The sequence below is a fragment of the Telopea speciosissima genome, chromosome 9 (genome assembly GCF_018873765.1).
Source record: "Telopea speciosissima isolate NSW1024214 ecotype Mountain lineage chromosome 9, Tspe_v1, whole genome shotgun sequence".
Classification (NCBI taxonomy): Eukaryota; Viridiplantae; Streptophyta; class Magnoliopsida; order Proteales; family Proteaceae; genus Telopea; species Telopea speciosissima.
In genome coordinates this window covers 7,099,728-7,122,404 of record NC_057924.1, presented here as the reverse complement: position 1 = coordinate 7,122,404, position 22,677 = coordinate 7,099,728, and the positions used below count along the sequence as shown (strand labels likewise).

Here is a 22,677-nt window from a genome sequence, read left to right as displayed (position 1 = left end):
TAAATCTTGTTTTTCCGCAATTGAGAGCTGAGTGGATGCAAAGCCAACTACAGTGGACTTTCAAGTACCCCCTAGGTGGAGTCCATCAAGCAATAAGGTGGACTTCTTTCCCTTCCTATTTTAGTTTTTATTTCTTACTTTTCCTTTTTCATTCTTCAAAATTCTGATCAGTGATTTCAAGATCTTTGCTGTCTTAGGTGATACCCTGTTTTAGAAGGAATTCTCTCCCATCGAGTTTATTCCAGTTCAGATTGATCTGAAATTTGGTGGTTGATGTTTTTCTACTATATTCTATTGATTTCTAAGTTGAAATACTCCCTTAGTTCTGGAATTTTCGGTTTCCATATTCTGAATTCTATTCTTAGCATGTTTTCTTCTTATTTTGTTATTACAGTTTGTTCTCTGTTAGTTTCCTATTATTTCCTATTCTTCTCCTCTACTGGGGATCCACTTTGCGAATTCTTCTCTTGAGACCCACACATAGAGCATGAGAGTGTTCAAAAAATGTTCACCACATGCCAATTTCGGGGAATTTGGCTCAACTAAAACAGAAGTATTTCTAGGGGAAAGCAAGAGATTTGTCAAGTTCAAGTCCACATAGTGCAGTAATCTCGTTTTCTCACCAACTCGCATGCTCTTTTTTTCTCTTCCCCTCAAGATCACAAGCTGTCCGAAATTGTCCGACATTTTGGTATAATTTCCCCTCAATTTTTTCCCCCAAATCAGATGGGTTCAAACCCTAAACGATTTGGGGAAAAAAATTTCAGTTTCAAACCCTAAACCATTTGGGGAAGATGAGGGCAATTTGGTCATTTTATTCTTTAATTTTGATGGGTTTTAATCAGAGGGGCATTTTGGTCATTAGATTCTCTGAAACTAACGTTTAACATCCCAAATTAGGGGGGCATTTGCAATTAGAAAAGTTGTAGGGAGGCATTTGGACAAATGGGTATTTTCAGGGGGCATTTATCAAAAACCCAAAAAAAAAAATATTCCCAATGCCTCCTAATGTCAGAGGATGTATGGCGATGGTTACATGACATAGAGCAACTCAAAATGGATAAGGAAGACATGATGTGATCATCACGCATATCATTATGAGAATTTATTGACTACAGAAGAAGGAAATATTCCCATCCACGCAAATAGTATATAGAAAGGGTGGATTCTTTATCCAGAAGAAAAGGGAAAGAACTTACTTCTCTCCATTCCAAGCAATTAGCTTTAGTAACAAAGGAAAGAACTGCAAAAGCATGACTACAATCAGGAAATGACAAATGACATGTCTAAAGGAAATTCAAACAATGAGTTGCAAAATAAGTTAGGAAGTATTCTGGAAAGGAAAAAAAAAAAACTATGAAACTATCTAACGAGAAATATCTATATTTATATCTTCCTTACTGCTGGTCAGCTTTCATCCAGAAATTAGATAGAATTCTTGAACTATCACTATCACTCTTACAGAAAATCAACCAAGACACATAGATATGCTGCATCCATCGGCAACAGTAAGTCATGACTGATTCTCTAGAAAAAAGTGTCCCTGATAAGTTACGCTCAATAGCCAAGTTATTTTTCCAGAGAGCTATTACCTACTGATATGTTAAAGTGGAGAAATAGATTGTGATTTAACAAAAGTGAAAGATGCATTGATGAATGGACTTGAGATGTGGAGAATATGATGTTACTGTCCCTATCAAGTGGCACAACTATTTCCAATATATTGAAAAACAAAACCTACTAACCAATATGAACAGAGAGAATGATGCAACAATAACTGATAAGACTTTGGAAAACATGGACACCATTATGAAAACTTCCACCAAGATAGCAACTTCTGGATTAGATTAACCTGTAACAGTATATACACAGGATGGATACGTACCAGTTCATTATCATTCTTAAACTGTTCATAAAGTTTTATATGTAATTAATTTAAACTATTGCCTCATCCCCCAGTATGCCATCAGTAACAGTAAATACTTCGATCGGTTCTCAGATTTGCAGGAAATTTCAGAACAACAAAATAAACAAGAAATCGAAGAAGGGACGACGAAGATAGGGTAGTCTTTCTCAGACTCAGGTCGTTCACCCACGGCCTCTCACCATATTTTGGTCTCTCATCATAAACTCTCACAGAGCAAAGCACAAAACTAAGTGTTCTTTCTCAATCTCATTATCAAATTCTTGTACAAGATTGTAGCCCCTTACAAACTTATATAGAAGACTGAAAAAAAAACACTAAAAAGGAAAGGCCTAAGCCAATCTGTTGGAAAATGTACACCAGAATACCATGGGGGTATTCTGGGCCTTTTAGGTTGTTTATTTGTTATGTTATTAGGTTTAGCCTGCTCCTCTTATAGAGTCGGTTAGTGTAGGGGTATTTCTGTCCCTTTTGTAATTTTCTCTTTATCATAAATAAAGAGCTTGCCTGATCGATGAGATCATTCAAGCAATTACATTCAATTGTTCTCCTAACATGGCATCAGAGCCTCCTAATCTGATCTAGGGTTACAGAACACCCCTCTCACCATCGTTTCTCTTCTCCCTCCGTTTTTTCTCTCTCTCTCTCTCTCGGCTTCTCCTTCTTCTTCTTTTTTGGTTCTCATCCTTGTAAGAGGGCAGCATTAATGAGGTGATCCAATGAATTGTTGCTGCCCTTCAACCTACCTATCCTTTTTTTCATAACCTAATTTCTGCTCGATAGCTGCTAGAACCATCTCGATATTGGAGTTTTTCAGAATTTTTTGAAGATTAGATCCCTATCACTATTGAAGGCTAATATTCCATTGTCGGAGCTTCCTCTGCAACCATTCCCAGCATCTATCCACCTTCTCCAGCCTTCTGAAGACCCCTAACCCCAATCGATCTCTCTTTTCAGAATTTCACAAAACCCTGACACATCGATTTTTGGGTTAGGGCTGCTTGCTGCTGCTGTAATTTTTTGGAGGAGTTTCTACCATCAAGAGAGACACTCGACTTCATCAATTAATGGTTTGAAGAAGTTCTTTTTTCTGCGGTAGCAGTTGCCCCTCTTCACCTGCATTTTTTGGAGTCTCAATTCCCTTGAAGATCAAGTCTCTTTTTTGCATTGGAGATTGGTTGTTCTTATTGGAGATTCATTCCAGCAGCCATGGACAGCATCTATCAAAGATTTTCACTCTCTTGGATTGATTTCTCCAAATATCGAACTATTTTTTTTCTGGTTCTTCTTTGACTGGCTGCATCGATCACTTGCTGGTTTACGGTTTCTCCCTGGTTTCGATCTGAGTTGCTACTTCTGCCAAGGCTGATTTCAGAATCACCACTTCAACTCTATCGTTATTCTCTGGACTCAATATTGTGGGAATCAATAGGCCCTGGTATTATGTTACAACATCTTAAATTTCAGGTTGAACCAAGCTTGCAAGAGAGAGAACTCTTAAATCATGTTGGGTTTCCGCTGGATTTGCTGGTTCTATTGAGTCGTATGGAAGAAGATAGCATCCTTCTCTACGATTCCTTTTATTTTATTTTAACCTAATTTTCCCATATTACCCCCATCTTATGTTACTATACCCATATCACGTTACTTTAACCTATTTTCCAAGTATCACGTTACTTGTTAATCTTGGTTTTGCCTTATTTTATTCCAATCTTGCCCCTCCATTAAAGCCCATGCACTTTTGTTTTTCTTACATTACCCCTCCCCTTGATTTATTATTCCACTTTATCCTTATTTTACTTTCAATTACCAGTTTGCCCTTTGGCTTGGATTGTGTTTAAAAATGGATTTCAACCAAATTACAGCCATGCCATCTTTTTTCCAACTCCGTCTCCTTTCAATATTCCTAATTCCCTTCAAATCCCAAACCTTTGGTATTTACCCATGACACCTTTGAAAATTTCTGGTAAATTATAATTTGTCATTCCTTCCTTTTTAATTACCCATAGCATCTTTGGAAAATTCTGAAAAATTAAAATTTTGCCATTATCCATTACATCATCTCCGTCATTTGTCCACGTGTACTACTACACGTGAGGGGGAGACTCTGTACAATTCCATTGCAAACATTGCAGAACTTGCAGACATTGCAGAAAATGCAGAAACTTGCAGGAACATTTGTGCAAACGATTGAAGATCAGCTTTTCCACCATTGCCATCGGGTATCTTTTGTTATTGGGTCGAATTTGCAGTGAGGGGGAGATTGAAGTATTGAAGAGTATTAAAGATATTTGGTTGTTGCCTATTTGAGGATTTACAGTTGGGTTGATTCAGGTTTTTCCACTGCTGCTTGCTGCCCTAGTTATTAATCTTCAAGAATTTATGTCATTGTGACGATCCGAGATTCATCACTGGACAGCTATTGAAGATCAATGAAAGCTGCCTTTTTTGGAAGATTGTGTCTGCCCTTTTTCTGCCGTTATTAAGATTGGTGATTCACTCTATTTTGAAGATCGATCCTACCCAGGCTTTCCAGAACAATCCTGTCCCGGTTTGCTGATCAAGTCTGTCCAGGTTTTGAAGATCAATTCTCTCTAGTTCTTGAAGATTTATTATGTCCAAGATTATTTGGGAGCTTCATCCATTCGCCAGTGTATCAAGCTGGACTCTGCTGCAACTCTGTTTCTTGCTATTTTGTTCAAGTTGGGCATTAGCGTTTTATATGCGCCAACTTGAGGGGGAGTGTTAGAATGTTGGAGTGTTAGCATTTTTTTTTTCTTATTAGTTCAAGCAGGAGCTTCCTTTTGATATATGTATACTCCAGCTTGAGGGGGAGTGTTGGACTATGTACACCAGAATACCGTGGGGGTATTCTGAGCCTTTTAGGTTGTTTATTTGTTATGTTAATAGGTTTAGCCTGCTCTTCTTATAGAGTCGGCTAGTGTAGGGGTATTTCTGTCCCTTTTGTAATTTTCTCTTTATTATAAATAAAGAGCTTGCCTAATCGATGAGATCATTCAAGCAATTACATTCAATTGTTTTGCTAACACAATCTTTAACTAATAAGGTTACATAAATTGAATAGGAAATTAAAATAATGAAAGAAACTGACTCAAAACATGACTCTAACAAAACTAATAAAGTAAATCCCGTTTTCCTATTTTCTACCCATATTTACTCATTAAATTGGCCAATTACTAAGAAAACCCATGGAATCAAATGCCCAACACCTACATAACCCAACCCAAGTCTTATTTCCAATAAAATAAGCCCTTTAGATGACTTATCTGCATCAATCATCCATGTGCATTCAAATTGTCAAGATAAAGTGTTCTTCAGTAAGCCCCTATAACAAAGGAAAGGAGGTCGATCACTTTCATTTACAAGTTCCAAGATGAAACAAGCTACTGTTTGCATTAATTTCAAGCTTCTTCTGCATTTGTGGCCAAGCCATCTAAACAAAGCTGATAAGACAAATCATCCCCATGTCTACCCCCTTTCTAGATACTAAAATTGGTCCAAAGTAAATGCTCCTTTCAAAAGAAGAAAAGTCGCAAAGAGTTTCTATTCTACCTAAAATCTCTCTTTGGTTTATTCATGGAAAGAAGTATTACAGGGGAATAAGGGGATAGCAAACTAGGTCAGGTTCTAGACAGAAATTTCCCTAATACAAGCAGCAGACCCTAATTAATACTCACCAGTACAAGTTTCCCTAGTACCCATGTTTGACATCATCTAGACAATATCCCTGTATTGATATAATACATTCCTACATTTATAATAATTATGTACAACATGTCCATTTTCAAGTTCTGAATACCTGAGGGAGTAAGGTAGGAAAGGAAGTTAGTAGTTTTTTCTTGTTCATATTCAGAAAATTGAGGGTTGCCTCAGCAACAATGGCATCTGCAAACTCACTGCAAAACAGAAATAGGTCAAAATCGCTAAGGAACATGTAAACAAATCACTTCCATAAATAGACATTTTTTCTCATAAGAAAAGAATCAAATAAGTGATAAGAAGAGCATCTTGACAAATTAAGATATCCAATGCTAGCAAAAAAAAGGGGGAGGATATGGAAATCCGGATGAGCGAAGAAAAAGTCAACTGGATCAAACTTGCAGATAACTTCCAACCACTTTTTTAACTCAACCTTGGTGCATGGTAAAAGTTCAGGCTACCGCATGAAGATCTGGATCTGAGCTTCATGGGAGATCACTTCACACAAAAATGCTGCTGGTTAGGACCTACTCGGGTCTGTTCCTCCCAGGACCATGCGAAAGCAGGACTCACAACAGGTTACAACCCTTAACCTAGGGACCCAAAGCAACCAAGGTCAAGACCACAAAAAGACTCTGGTGATAACACGGTGTTGTCAAAGATTTTAAATACAAATCGCTAACATAGAGGCATAGACAAAGGCTCTTTGACTCAAACTTCTACTGAATAATTATACATCATTCAAAATATTTTCTAGAAAGAAGACTGAAAATGGTTGGTTCAATGTCTACAGAAAACATTGGGGTTAGTCCTACAAAACTGTGACAACACTAAATACCAAAAGTTTTTGAAGAGAGTTTGACAAGAAAGTTAAAGAGTTAGATTCAGTTTGACCTTATCAAAGAGGGTTCTTAAATACAACTCCTACAATGCTAAGACTAGCAAAAGATTAACACAGTGGCACTGAGGGAAAAACTACTGTAAGGATTTAAAGAGAATTCAAACTCCACAGGGAAGAACCAATTGAGTTCTGCTGTGAGCTCAATCCAAAAAATTAAGAAGGCATATGATAATGAACTGAAATACCTTAAAACAGAAAAATAATTTTAGATTCTTGAACTAGAATGCAAGAACCGATAACCAGATTATGCACAGCCTGGGGAAATCAGAAACCAACATAAACTGGTCTGACATTATATGAACTATGATAACTAACTAGAATCTCATAAATTAGTGAAGTAGTACTGTTTCAGGTTGACATGATTCAAGAGGACATAAATAAAGCCTAGATTTGAAATCTCTGACCTGTGATTGAACTCCACAACCAGGAACAATGAAATGAAGTAATATAGTGGCAGTACAACACAATATAGCGGCTAATAGCAACATAAAAGAAGGCACAACAAAAGTAAACTAACCTCGCTGAGACCCAGGGAATACCACAATCAATTCTCTAACCAATTCTCAAAACCAATGTCCGAAACTAGAAACAAGCCATCCAGAACTGTATTTATAAAGCTTAACACCTCCAACTACGAATAGGGATCTAGAAACTTCCAGTATTCTGATACTTTAATTGACTCCTACTTGAACTTTAACTCTTGACTTCTGATTGGACTCAACAAAGAAAAATAACAGACTTAAAACAGAAAGTATTGTAAATTTGTCTGAAAGTCCTGGACTTAACCAGAGGACTTTAAACTCATATAAAAGCTCACATAAACTAACGAAACATGTTTCATCAGAATTAAGCCTGCTTTTCTTGATTTGAAGGCTGGACTACGGACTAACATAGTTATATTAGTCCTCTATGAAGTGGAGTGTAGACCTAATGTAGTTTCCAATCCATACTAGAATTCCTGTCTTGGTTGATTTTTGCATCATAACCCAATCAAAACCTCCATTCATCATGCAAGGCCACAACAGAGATTTTTAAACTCATAGCATACATAGTCAAGTTTCTTCCTGAAGTAGTAAAAAACGTAGGTTGCACCAATTTGTCTCAATCATGATGAGCAATCCACTAAGGTTCCCTAGTTGTTGAATTCAGAATAGACAATGAGACACTAACAAAAAAAGCAGCTACAAGGAGACGAGTCTTCTCTAAAAACAACATTAAATACATAAAGAGACAATTTATACCTTAAGATTCTCATTTATTTATCAAAAATACTTACATTTATGTCCAGTCATCTCCATAAATAAAACATTTTCTCATCAGACAAGTCGAATACACACTCTAGTGTCAATCTTGCAAGAAATGCTGACCTTTACATTCAAGGGCATTTGACATATCCACAGTCAAGCCATAAAAATCATGCAAATATGTTTACCAAAAAAGAAAATCATGCATATTTCCTCCATGTAAAGGTATTCTATCAAAGGGCATAGTGTTTCCATTATTTGTACTGTGGAGTTTCCAGTTTGTTAGATATCCCTTGTTTTGAGGTCTTAATAGAGTCATACAGTCTAGTCTAGTATAGTCTATTACAACCATCTTTCATAATTCATACACATGACTATTTCATAGTTTAAAACAGTTACCGGCTTAAGCATGAACGGAAAAATGTCCTTAGGCTAGGATCAGCATCATGTAGAACCACCTCCCCAAAGTCAAGGAAGAATTGAAGAATGGCCTGATAAAATTGAAAATAAGAGGGATTAGCTCTTAAACAACTACATAATTCCCATAAGATAATCCCACAAAAACAAGCAAATAGAAAAGAAAGTAAAACAAGACAAGAGAGAAATTAAATATTTGAAATGATGATGCTTTCCAGAAACAATCCTCAACCAAGCAGTCAAAGGAAATTAAAAGCTTACACTTGTGGTCAACTATTCAGCCAATTAAAAAAAGATTGAAGCAATAGGCTGATAGAACATGTGAGAATAACAGTACCCTTAAATAGCAAATGAATACAACCAAATAATCCTCCAATCAAAAAAGAATTTAAGTATAATAGAAGCTGTGTTCTAAGAATAATCGTCCATTAAACAAGAAAAAAAAAGTAGAAAACGAAATAGAAAATTGATAGGATAGTAACAGGATAAAAATATAAAGAAATTAAACTCAACTCAATACTCTGTTCACCAATCAGGTGCATAAAGTCCTTTATTACATTAAAATGTACTCAGACAGACAGATGAGATCATTCCTTTTGAGACTCATAATATATGCTCAGTCTATTAACATAGTAAACTGGTCACCCCAGCTTAAATTGGTACAATAATGATGTTTGGATTCTCCCAGAAGATTGACTAACTTTTGCCCAACCACTAAAATTTTCCTAGTTTACAGGTCTTTCTTGCATCATTGAAACTCATCAGCATTTACAAGACTTTTTGGAAAATCTGAAAAAATAAAATACTAGAATAAGTATGGAATAGTATAGAGATATGATTGCTCATGAGCCTATACTAGAACTAAACATCCTAATTATTGAACCATCTTAATCATGGGCACAATTGAAAGTTAAGATAAACTGACAACCTCCAATTATGAAATAAGCTGACACCAGAATATTAACTTCTGATTGCAGTTAAGGACTTAATATTTTTATTTTTTTTTTGTAAAAAAAAAAGGGTGAACCCAGTGCACAAGGCTCCCGCCACTGCGGGGCCTAGGGAGGGTCATAATGTACGTAGCCTTACCCCTGCTGCTTTCGCAGAGAGGCTGTTTGCCTGTTTCCAGACTCGAACCCGTAACCACTTGGTCACAATGGAGCAACCTTTACCGTTACACCAAGGCCCGCCCTCTGTACTAGCATGCTTGACCATTTAGGCTCAAAAACAGCCAAGTACTACACAAGCACATGGCTATAAAAGCTTTAACAACTGATGTAGTGGTAGCATCGGTGCACCCGCTTGCATCAGGACTACAGATTGAACTGTTTCAAGGAGTCCTAAGATATGTCTACCCCACTCCCTCCCAACGCAGGGGTATTCTTCTGCGACTAACTATGAAATACAAATTCAAGAGAACCATGAGACTTACTTCGAGGCTAGAAACAGGTTAAAAACAGATGGAATTTAGATAAAAGAAACAGTAGGGTTCGATAGACAGAAAAATAAAAGCGTACCAGTAACAGAATTCCATTAGAGGTCTGCGACTGAGACTGAGACAGAGATGCCACAGATCGTTGAAAGAGCTTGTTCATCTGCGGATACACCCTAGCGGCCAAATCCTCAGAGTTCCCGGCCTCACACATTTCATGAAGCTTTTTCACCTGACAGAATCAAAGGTTTTCAATGGACGAAAATCCGGTGAGCAGATGAATTGAGATGAGAAAAGAGATTGAGAGAGAGAGAGAGAGAGAACATACAGCATGCAAGACAGATGGATCGGAACCTGGGTCGTTTACTGAAGAAGAATCCCTAACATTCATGGATAACGATCTCAGATGAAAATCCCAATCCCTGTCCCGATCGTTTGGTTTTGCCATTACCGAATTAAATTAGAGCTTTCCTCTTTTTACTAAATTCTAATTCTTCTTGTAAGCGATGAATTAACTGAGAGACCGTTGAGGAGATTTTCAGTTGATGTAAGTGAAATCTAACGCGGGAAAGGAAGGATCGTATAACTGACTTATAAAAAGTACAAAGTTTCCAACCAAAGAAATAACCTAGAAGTCGATCACAGACTCCCTGAGGCTTGAGAGAAAAATTCACAGAACACAAACAATGCGATTTTTTTGTTTTTTTTCCTGTAATTTTAAAGCGAAATTGTTGCCGCTTATAAATTATAATTAAGTCAGATAATAACGTTTCAGACACGGAATCGGGAATCGAGAGCCAAAATTCTGATCCAAGTCGGTCGGATCGGACAAAAGCCACCGATTCTGATCACTTTCCGACAGATTCCAGTTGGAATTGGTTGGAAGGTGAACGGAAAAGAAAGAGAATCGGTCGATTCATGCCGGGATTGATCGAAAAGTGATTAGAATTAAGGGTGAAACAGGGCCGGGTTGGGGTAGGTTTTTGCAAACCCTAACCCAGCAAAAACCCTAACCCAATCATGAGTCCTCTTAGCTCAACCCAAGCCCAACCCAGCCCTAAGTCGGGCAAGGGTTGTTTTTGAAAACAGAGAACGAGAGTGAAGAAGCCGCACAAAGATTTCTTTTAAAAAACTGAATTGAATAAAAACCCAGCCCAAACCATGCAAGGACTTCTTTTAGAGGCACTGGGGACCTGGGCCGGGTAAGAACTAGAGGAGATAATTTTCCCTACGTCTTCTCTCTCTTCCGTGTTTTCTCATATTTTCTCTCTTGCTCTTAGTCTCAATCATTCGCCACCACTAGAACCTATAGTGTTCTAGTTGCTGGAGAACTTGATGTCCAAGATTTACCTCTATTACCACACATTTTAACGTCAAGTAGGGACCGTGAACACATTCGCCATAGCACTTAACAAGTATGGATATCTCTCACCTTTATCGGCTTATCCATCTGGTTTTGCAATCCATCTCGAAGCATGCTTGTTACCCAAATAATGTTTGTTGTCAAATTTTGTAAAGCCAAGATTTTTATATCCTACAGCTTCCTCACATAAAAATTATAACCTTCGGTGGGTAAAATCCTTGAATTATTCAATATGACAATTTTAATAGTCTGTGCATGTTCTATAATCCTCTGTGATCTATGTAAAAATGCTTTTATCTTCTAATACAAGAGGGTGATTGTGCTCACATTCAACATCAATGGCCAACCATTTACTATCCTTTATGAGTTTAACCACCATTCGTGCTTTATAACCAGTTCTTGTGATTGGACGACTCTTTAACACATTAAGAATCCTCCTATCCATTCTTTGGTGATCTTGTTTGGAGCATTCAAATGTTCTTTGTTAAAGAATATATATTCAGGTTCTTTCTAATCGGCCTTTTCATATGCTAAAATCAGTTTATTGTGCATATGAATTATAAAATACATATGTTTGATTGTCTGATTTCAAATGTCATGTTCATTAAAAGAATCACATTTTCTGAATCTTGAGCTTCCTCTAAAACATTAACATCCTTCATTGTTTCTTTCCCTTGTGCAATTTGTTCACTATTTTCTTGGTACTTTGTCATGTCCTCAGGACTCATCTTTGAGCAACTTTCACTATTAATCTCAATAGATAAATTAATCCATAAATATCAATGGCACTATAAAGCATGCAAAATTATATATGAGATGACTAAATCAACAGAACTTTAAGTATGAAAGATCAATAATGGGGGAAACTGCTCAATCATACATACATGTTTATGTAACAAATGATATTTTCTAGCCTATTAACATATTATGACATTTTCCTGATCCCTCTTGAAGTAGTTTTTTTCTTTTGGTAGAACCCTCTTGAAGTAGTTGAGGCAGTCATTGATGAGATTGGACTATGGTAGAAAAATAAAATACAAAAATATATTGCAGGCAAGCCGTTACCTGCGATACCTCCCGTCTTCCTCTAAATTCTTGCCAAGTGAAGTGATGATTTGTATAGGGTTTTTTCTCTCTAAATTCTTGTCAAGTGGAGTGATGATTTGTATAGGGTTTTCTCCCTTATGTTTTTAAGAATCCATGTCATTATTTTTCATGGTTTCATGTTTCAGTTTCAGGATTCATGTTTTTAAGTTTTAGAGTCTCAGATTTAAAGTACTACAAGCACAAATGTCAACTTCATTGGGTTGTGTTTTGTGCTCAGAGTAAGTTAAGGAAGTTATCATCTAAAGTTACTGCCAATTTTCTCACTCGCAATCAAGACTCTCACCATGCCATTCCCTCATCATTCCCATGGAACTTCATTTGGAAACTTAAGCTCCACCCAAAGTTCAAACTTTTTTCTCCGGAAATCCATCAATAAAGGGTTGCTCACGAGAGACGTCACTCAGATTTTTTTTATTTTTTTTTTTTCCTGTGGATACTTAGTGTCCTTCTTGTTCTTCTTATGTTGAATCCTTTTGGCATCTCTTTTTTAGTTGTTCATATGCAAAATAAATCTGGGCAGCAAGTTTTGTTGACCATAGACCAGAATTTTTGGTTGCTTCATCTTTGAAAGACCTAATTTTGGACTCTTATTTAATAACCCAAAATTTTCAAAATCTAACCTCCTCCAATCTTTTCTTATTCTTGGTTCCATTGTTTTATTTTTTTAACCTGGCATGAGAGAAATTGCATTGTTTTTAAATCCCATAAGCCCAACCCTTTACACCTAGTAAAACTAATTTCACGTTGGACCACTAATCATATTCATGGAAACCTGGTGCATGTACCTGTTAGTGTTACATATCCCCTCACAGATCCATTCCAACCAAATCCAATAGCTGGTCAGATTATTATCATCACCGATAGAAGTTTCTTGCACTCCACTGATGAGGCTGGCTGGGCTGCTTCTTGTTTTGTTAGCTTTAAGATGTTTTATGTATCTTATGATTTTGATACACTAGGTTCTGTTGTTGAAGCCGAAGCAAAAGTCATAGAGCAAGGTGTCAAAGATGTTATTTCACAACCCTAAGATGTTCAGTCATGGTGTGCTTAGGGTCCTTACGATACATCTCAGACTTCAAGGTCATGGCCCGTAGTCTTGTAGTGGATATACCGCAGCAGTCTAATTTAACCTGGTCCTACATGAACTTGGCAGTTTCGCACTTCTCATACTGGTCAATTAGATCGTCGTGCATCGAGCTTAACATGATAAAGAGAACACTATGATCCTTCTTAAACCAAGCATCATAGGCCTCTTTGTCTTGACAGTGACGGACGGTAGTACCTTCATCGGGTTTGGTCATCCCAGAGGTCAGGTGTTCAAGACATTCTTGTTTCTTGTCCATTCAATAAGAATTTGATCTTACGATACCATATGTCATAGTTGGTTTCATTCAACTTATTGCCTTAGTTAAAATCAGCAACAACAGTCTTGGTGACCTTCATTACAATCCATAATATGCAAGGGATGATAAAAATTGCTACAATGCGCGGCAATAATGGAATGGTGATGGTTTAGCGGAGAGAATAATGGTGGTAAATAATGGATGATGATGTGAGGATGATGGATTTGAGCAATGGAGGCTACTAAATATGTTCAAAAGGTTTTGTGGAGAGAAAATTGGAATGATGAAAGTGGTAGGTAATGAAATGATGAAGTGAGGAAGATGGATTTGGGTAAAGGAGGAAGATAGGATTAATAGGCTCTAATGGAGGATTTGGTGTGGCGGTGAATGGTTGCTGGAGAATTCGATGTGGCTTTAATGGGTTGGGATGATTTATGGATTTGGTATTCAAAGAGGCAGTCCGCGATAGATTGAAGAAAGCCTTTGAAAACCTCAACACACAAGTAATTCCAAAGTTTAAGAGTATCGTCAAGCATAGCTACGAAACCCATATCAAGTTAATAGTAATCCATCAGACCCAATAACGCATTCAGAATCACCTTTGATTACAATAAAATTCCTCTGATTCTCAACAGAAATGTGTGATTAAGAGACACTCAGTAACTTAACTTCAATCTTGAAGCTCGCTAAATTCTTCCATAACAGCTCACGATAAATAACTAGGTAAACCAACCAAGAGATTGAAGGTGATAATGGTAGTGAACTTGGTCTTACTATATTACCAAAAAAAAACTTGGTCTAACTACATAAATTTGTATTTCAGAGAGTCGTAAATGGCCAAGTTCTTTAGGGTATTAATAAAATTCTGAGCTCGGTTCCCTTGGTTTTTTGTATTGTCATGTGCGTTCCTTTCGTCATTAAGAGCTCTTTGTATTGAAATATTGAGCTTCCTGGACTGGGTTGTCATTTGTTTTTTTTTTTATAGTACGTGTTCTCTCTGAGAAGACCACTACAAAACTAACAAAGTGGAAGGGAGAATTTCCTACCCTGATTTTCTGTTGTTTCATTAAGCGAAGGATTTTGATTTTTTGGGTTAAATCCTATGGGTTTTGTGTCGCATCTGTAATTTCCATTTTAGTAGTTTTTTGGTTCATTTCACCTGCTTTGATTTCATAAAACAGATAGTAGTAAGTCCTCAAGTCTGTCTTGAAATCCAACTGAGTGATTAAATTGATCTTGGACTTATTTGCAGGTATTGAGCTGAACCATCTTAAAAATTGAAAGTGGAAATTGTGCAAGTTACAAACAATTCTGAGTGCTACATTCTATATATAGAGGTGTCAGATAGCTTATTTAGTTTAATTTATTATTGGACAGGTTTGATAATGCAAGTTAACAAGGTAATGTCCACGACCTTGACAGTCAAAGGCAATGCTTTCTGAACCGAAAATCGTATTTAGCGGAAGAGGAGAAGCTGAAGAATGAAAAACGTTTAACAACAAGAAAAAGAAGTTGAAAAGAATGAAAAATCTTGGAACAATAGCTATGCTTCGATTTCAAACTTAGGAATTTTGTTTCTTCAAATTCAAAATCAATATCTCTTTTCAACTTCTTTTTCTTGTTACAACCAAGAGATATTGATTTTGAATTTGAAGAAACAGAATTCCTAAGTTTGAAATCGAAGCATAGCTATTGTTCCAAGATTTTTCATTCTTTTCAACTTCTTTTTCTTGTTGTTAAACGTTTTTCATTCTTCAGCTTCTCCCTCTTCCGCTAAATACGATTTTCGGTCCAGAAAGCATTGCCTTTGACTGTCAAGGTCGTGGACGTTACCTTGTTAACTTGCATTATCAAACCTGTCCAATAATAAATTAAACTAAATAAGCTATCTGACACCTCTATATATAGAATGTAGCACTCAGAATTGTTTGTAACTTGCACAATTTCCACTTTCAATTTTTAAGATGGTTCAGCTCAATACCTGCAAATAAGTCCAAGATCAATTTAATCACTCAGTTGGATTTCAAGACAGACTTGAGGACTTACTACTATCTGTTTTATGAAATCAAAGCAGGTGAAATGAACCAAAAAACTACTAAAATGGAAATTACAGATGCGACACAAAACCCATAGGATTTAACCCAAAAAATCAAAATCCTTCGCTTAATGAAACAACAGAAAATCAGGGTAGGAAATTCTCCCTTGCACTTTGTTAGTTTTGTAGTGGTCTTCTGAGAGAGAACACGTACTATAAAAAAAAAAAAACAAATGACAACCCAGTCCAGGAAGCTCAATATTTCAATACAAAGAGCTCTTAATGACGAAAGGAATGCACATGACAATACAAAAAACCAAGGGAACCGAGCTCAGAATTTTATTAATACCCTAAAGAACTTGGCCATTTATGATTCTCTGAAATACAAATTTATGTAGTTAGACCAAGTTTTTTTTTGGTAATATAGTAAGACCAAGTTCACTACCATTATCACCTCCATAGCCTGGTGGGTGGTCTAATAGTCCTCCCACTGCGTCGAGGTTCCTCAGGTGTTGGTATTTCAACGGGTATGTCAGTTGGTCTCACTTCTGGAAGTGACGTTTCTGAGCCATCTAATAGCTCTTTTATGACTACTGGTTCGGACCTCCGGATCATCATTTCTTCCTCCAAAAATGTGACATGTTTACTTACAATAACCTTTTGGTCAACTGGGTCATAGAAATAATAGCCTATCGTGCCTTTGGGGTAGCCTAAAAAATAGCATCTCGAAGTCCTGGATTCTAACTTGTCATGCATTTGCTTTCGCACATGTGCTATGCAACCTCATACCCTAAGGTGTTGAATACTGGGCTTTCGCCCTTTCCACAACTCAAAGGGTGTCTTGGCTACAGACTTAGATGGAACCCTATTCAAGATATATATCGCCGTCTCTAAAGCGTACCCCCAGAAAGAAAGAGGTAGCTCACTATAAGTGAACATCGTCCTGACCATATCCAATAGGGTCCGATTGCATCGTTCAAATACACCATTTTGTTGTGGTGTGCCTGGATTAGTTAGCAGACTAACTATCCCTTGGGATATGAGATGTTCTTTAAACTCATCCGATAGATACTCCCCTCCACGATCTGATCGTAAGGACTTGACGCGTTTATCGAGCTGTCTTTCGACCTCGGCTTGGAATTCTTTGAATTTATCAAAGGCTACCGATTTCCTACGCATCAAGTATATGTAACCATATCTAGAGTAATCATCGGTGAACGTGATAAAGTACTCATACCCATATCTTGCTTGTATGTTTATGTGTCCACACACGTCAGTGTGTATCAACTCCAACAGATCTGTGGCTCTAGCACCTTTATTGCTAAAGGATTTCTTGGTCATTTTGCCCTGAAGGCATGACTCACAGGTGGAGAATGGTTCCACCCTCAGACTCTGTAAGGGCCCATCCCTCACCAATCTACTGATTCGGTCCACATTAATGTGACCCAATCTTAGATGCCACAGATATGTTGAGTTCACTGGAGCTGCTTTCCGTTTCAAATCAACATTTGAAACAACATTTGTTCTAATAGGGCAATCTAGAAAATACAAACCACTTTGCATATATCCGGATGCCACAAAGGAATTATTAAAACGAATAATCAATTTAGAATTAAAGGAAAAACTATATCCGTCCAAAACAAGTTTTGAAACTGAAATTATCTTCCTCTTGAAAGAGGGTACATAATAGCAATCCTTTAAAACTAAACTAGCAGAACTAAAATTTAAAATAAAAGTTCCCATAGCCAACGCCATGGTCTCAGCTCCACTGCCCATCCGAAGACGCACTTCATTTCTTTCCAGGTTCCTTGTCTCCTTGAACCCCTACAAATCATTGCAAATGTGAACAGTGGATCCACTATCCATCAACCAAGAATTGGTCGGTTCAAAAGACAAATTAGACTCATAAAGAACGTGAACATCACATGTACCTTCTTTAGCAGCCTCTGTTTCATCCGGCTTCTTGTCTTTCAAAGTTGCCAGGTAAGCACGACAGTTTCTTTTCCAGTGACCCTCCTTCTTGCAATAGAAGCACTTGCCTTTGCCTTTATTGTCAAACTTCCCACCCTTGGCTTTCAGGGTCTTGCCCTTACTTCCCTTTTTCTTCTTCTTTCCATTTGAAGAAGGCTTTGCCTCAGTTGCATTGACTTCAGCCTTGTCCTTTATTAAGGACGCTTGGCCTCTACCAGGCATTAGCAAGCTCGGTGAGCTCCATCTCCTTCTCGAGACATCTTGTAGGACATCCTAAAAGGTGCATAGGCGAAGTGAGTGACGCTAAGATCACATCAGTCTTGTATCACAGTGAAATCGGTCCCCATGGATTTCGAGTTTTCAAACAGATTGATCATTTTCATTACATGATCCATCACCGAGTCCCCGAGACATCTTGGAGTTATAGATTTGACTCACCGCATCAGAATGTGCGTGTGTCAACTGCCTGTTGAACAATTCAACAAGCTTATCCATTTTACCCCCACCAGTGCGTATATCATATCCTTGACTGAGTCTACAACTGATTTTTCCAACGATCCTAGGATATAGAGTGATGCCTTGGAATCCCTCATGAGGAACCCTTGCATCTCTTCATTTGCCTCAAAATCGTTCGGGTTGGGTTGAGGAGGAACTTGTTCATCTAGAACGTGTCATCCTTCAGATCGGAGCAACTTAATGCTCCGATACCAATCGACATAGTTTGTACCATTAAGTTTGTATTCGCTAATGAGTGTTAACAGGTTGGAATTAACGGCAGCCATCGTATATTAATCTACACATGCACAAGTAAATAACCACATGCTAATTAATGACCATTGAAAATAATAAATTGAGCACACACACATCAATGGTCTTTCATGATTTGGGTTTCCCTCATAACCCAAAAGATGAATTGGATATCTACAACCCTTGCATGCATAACTTACCCTGTCGGGAGTCATTATACACACCATGGTAGTGTGGACTAAGCTGTCCGCCTCATGGGCTTCCAATATTTTCGGCCACCTGGGTGTCATGTCCAGATCCTGTCGGCTGACATACACCCAAGTCATGTACTTACCTATTGCATTAGTTAGAATCATGGAATCATGAAAGATGGCCCACTGTCGCAGTGCCCTCTCACTATCCATACCCTAACGTATCTAGATGGAGGTAAATATAGATAAATGCGTGACAGAGGTCCTGACAATGTCCTGTCGGCTTATGCGGGGTCATGTCACACATTTTCTACATTTATCTTCAATAGGAGGCCATTGACATGTCTACCGATTAAGACTAGTCCATATCATACATGTATTGTGAATAAAGAGGGATTAATTAACTCTCACATACATGGATAGATTTAAACAACATAATTAATCAACATTAATTAAAAGTGATTATGGGATGACGGTATTTTTATCAGAAACAATTAAATAACCCTCCCAATAAAAATAAAACTAATAACTTTGGGTGCATTTATCATGCCATGGATGCCACGCCTCGATCATCTCCTCCGCCCAATCACGTCTTCAAAGTAGGTGACTTGCATCTCCATAAGCTTTGAGCGCCACATGTGGATCACCATCTACATGCCCTGGGAGTCCTAACTCCTCTAAAATTATAATGAAAATCTAGAAAAATTCTATACACTTTTTTTTCCATAATAATAAAGAAACCCCGCATGGAGAAACCAATCCACCATTTGGGTTGCCCATGGGGTGGAGTACATTTGTTTATAAAAAAGAAAGGGGGAGAGAGAGAAACATCACATTCATCCATAACCCCATGTATCACATACATAAACAATCCATCCATTTATTAGAATGTCATTCCCATAATCACATCATAATATAATTTCATGCATGGGCATTAAAGCAAGTGAACCAAAAATTAAAACATGGATTCCTTCAATTATTAAACCACCGCATCGCATGTGATATCATGTATCCAAGCGCATAAAATTAAAATCGCATTTTAATTGCAAGTGGGTAAATAGGGAATCTCTTCACCCATCATCATCCTCCAAAAACAAAACAAAATAATAAAATTCTATTTTGAAAAATCTATTTTTTTTTTTTTGTTAAACTGGAGGGAAAACAAGGGGGTGCATGCAGCCCACTTGCGCAGTCGAGCACTCCTGCGCGACCCATAGGCACAGGGCCCACATACAGACCTTGGGCTGCGGGCGGCTGCTCTGCCGTAGGCTAAAGCCCACGGACGAGTAGCTGCAGGCCCGCGACCGCAAGCTTGCTGCAGCAGCCAAGGGGATGCGCACAAGGGTAGGTTCATGGGGAAGGGCGTACACAGAGGCTTGGTAGCGTGCGCTCCCCCCCCCCCCCCACATACAGAACATGATTAAAAATTTTAAAATAAAAATTAGTAATCACAACCTAATTGGATACATGCTTCAATAATTGGAATAAACAAAACAAACCAAATCCATCATCACATGGGTAGGTTGTTACACTAACAACCTTGTAACTACCCATGTGCACATGGGAAGGTTGTTACAAAAACCATATCCTAACCACCCATATGCCAACTTGCATCCCACTCATGATAATCATATTAACCATTAATTATCTAATATTCATGGGTGGGAAAGGTGGCTCTGATACCACACTGTTGGCCAAACAACGGTCCAGGGATCAAACCATGGTTCCCTAGGGAGACCAAGATATTTATCTTTAGGGATTTGCACGCCCTGGGTTAGCCCATGGTGTCCCATGGGTGCCCCATTTTAAAATTTTAGGGTTTCCCATGGTCGCCCATGGGAACCCTGGTGCATCCCTATTAGGGTTTCTCCTTCCCTATTGCATTCCATAAAATTAATTATCACAATAGGGACGGAGAAATTTGTCTCTAGTCCATCACATGGCAAGAGGGATCCATCCCATACTCGAATGCGTAGCAGAAATTAATCGATTCGAGTTTCTTTCGCATCCCATAAATATTAATAATCAATGAACAAAAGGAATTAATAAAGAACTGCTAACCTGGTGAGCCTCAAGTGTTGCTCCTCCAATAGACAGTAGTTCTTCTTCCAATGAGCGCTCTAAGCAAACAGATCTGAACCTCCAATGGTGCTACCAAGGTTCTACACACCAATCCCAAATGCCCTCAAACTCCTCAGCACAGATCTAGGGTTTCACAAACCCTAACTCTCAAACACAGGTGAGAGAAGCAAGAAGAAGAAGAGAGATCACAAGAGGGAGAGAGAGAAACCAAAAATGTAGGAGAGAGAGTGTCTGCTCCAAAAATGTGGAGAGCTTCTCGCTTCTGCGTTTTATGGTCCCCTATTTATAATAATAGGGTATAATTAAATCCTAGATAGATTTAATAGAGCCCTAGTGAGAGTCTGACTCTCTCTCTCTCTCTCTCAGTCTGGCAGTTCTGTTTAAACTCAAAGTGCTACACAGGTGAAGAAGTAGAATCTAATAGGGAAAGTATTAATTAGATTCTTTATTTAATTATTAATGAATAATTACAATTAGCACAAAATCCATTAATTAAATAAAGAGCCAATTAAATTAGCAAATTCCAAATAACTCCCTATATGATAACAATTTATCATATACGACCCCCCACTAATCAATACCATCATTATGGAATCTAGGGCATGTACACATGTACTGCCAAACCCCAATCCATAGTACATGTCCATATAAGAGCGTCTGTGCATCCGATCGGGTCCCGCAAAATTCGATAAAACATTTTATTTGAAATAACTATAAATAATGTATCATTTTATGTAAAATAAATTTTGCAAAACCATTTCCAAAATAGTACTGGATCCAGATTCTGATCCGACCATGCACAAACAGTCTCTATCTTGGTGTTCCCCAATCGGGCAGTGGTGACCGTATTGGATAACTCCTTCACTCACAAAGTGTTCACGCATTCCCAAAACACCGACTTTGACTCGCTTGAGTATCAGTCATTGATGAACCAAAGAATGCGATCACACTTTGCAGTGACAGGGTTCCCTCAGGTACAGGGTGTCGGTGACACATGTCTATCCCTTCCTACATCTGGCAGTAATACATGAGGGAATCGACAAAGTAGATTCTTCGTCAATGCACATATCAAACATGTGAGCACTCGCATTCGTACCCTGACATCACATGTCTAGGCATACCCAATGCGACGACCATATGATAAGGGTGCCCAGCCCAAACCCTAGTCGTGACTACCATTTTAAGTATAACTTACGGACACATAATGCTCAAAAAGTTTATATCGCATGTGACAATATTAAACTAAAATGTATAAATGTTCAATACAAAGGTGAACCGGGTTGAACCGGACTGAACCGGGTTTGATGGACACACACTTGTCCAACAAATTAGTGTTAAGTTTTTTCTTCGATGGCGGAATTGGTTGGGCCTCGCTTGTATAGTTGCTATAATTGCCGGAACCATGTTTCCCTTCACGACGATGTCATTTCTAAAGCTTTTCAGGTGAAATTCTTGCACTAGTGTTCTTATAATTCATAGATTGATGTTGATTGTTTTTCTAGAATGGCTAGGACCACTTTCCCTGCTCACCAAAGTCTCATGGATTTCAGATTTTAAGTGATTTATTCTCCTTCTTCCTTCTGTGTTTATATGAGAGAGATTGGTTGAGGAAACACAGATGTCATTTCTTTTCTATCAAAAACGATTTTTTTTCATTCAAACAAATTAGGGGAGAAACCGGCGAGCCTTTCTCAAACTTGTGATTCTGTTCCTACCAAGATGGTGACGGTGGTGGATACAGCCGTGGTGGAAAGATGAAAGAATTGAAGTTAGAGACGAGGGTAATATCGTCTTTTCATATGCTGATTTAATAGAATTAGTCACTTAGGGGACTGTTGATAGAATCTTTAAATAACAGGAGAGGGCATTATCATCTTTCAAAATTTGGGGATTAGGTTGATATTAAGGAAACTTAGAGGGAAGGGGAATAACAAAGGAGGGCATTATCATTTTTCAAAATTTGAGGATTGGGTTAATATTAAAGAAACTTAGAGGGGAGGGGACGATATTTAACCTTAAATGAGTAATGTTGGAAGTTTAAAGAGAGAGTGTTATCCGTTTACAACTGAACACGTTCATATCTCACCTTACAAGAAGAGACCAGTTGCTATATGTTCGAGGATGTAATCCGGATTCATTGAACTACTCCCAGTAAGAGTAGTATGGACCCTTAAAGAAAATGTCTTCCCCCGCTCCCTAA

The 22,677-nt window shown here is 37.9% G+C and overlaps 1 protein-coding gene and 2 long non-coding RNA genes across 5 annotated transcripts in view; 1 reads left to right on the top strand and 2 right to left on the bottom strand.

Annotated features, from left to right (window-relative positions):
• LOC122640349 (AP-5 complex subunit zeta-1) overlaps positions 1–10,240 on the bottom strand; it is a 39,772-nt gene extending 29,532 nt beyond the window's left edge. For 2 of the 3 annotated variants that reach the window (XM_043833514.1, XM_043833513.1), the window contains exons 1-5: positions 9,967–10,239; positions 9,724–9,870; positions 8,189–8,280; positions 5,745–5,841; positions 1,200–1,243 (exon numbers count right to left, since the gene is read on the bottom strand). In XM_043833514.1, coding sequence (XP_043689449.1) covers positions 1,200–1,243; positions 5,745–5,841; positions 8,189–8,280; positions 9,724–9,870; positions 9,967–10,086 — 500 coding nt within the window. In that variant the 5' untranslated portion in view covers positions 10,087–10,239. Of the gene's footprint in view, positions 1–1,199; positions 1,244–5,744; positions 5,842–8,188; positions 8,281–9,723; positions 9,871–9,966 lie in introns of all 3 variants that reach the window. The other variant, XM_043833515.1, reaches the window with a different exon arrangement.
• Positions 3,095–21,982, top strand: LOC122640351. The gene is made up of 3 exons (XR_006329644.1): positions 3,095–3,104; positions 10,181–10,185; positions 21,817–21,982. It is a non-coding gene; the product is annotated as an uncharacterized LOC122640351 (long non-coding RNA).
• LOC122640352 lies at positions 8,846–9,538 on the bottom strand. The gene is made up of 3 exons (XR_006329645.1): positions 9,505–9,538; positions 9,135–9,173; positions 8,846–8,995 (listed from the first exon to the last, which is right to left on the bottom strand). It is a non-coding gene; the product is annotated as an uncharacterized LOC122640352 (long non-coding RNA).
• Positions 21,983–22,677: the final 695 nt, after the last annotated feature.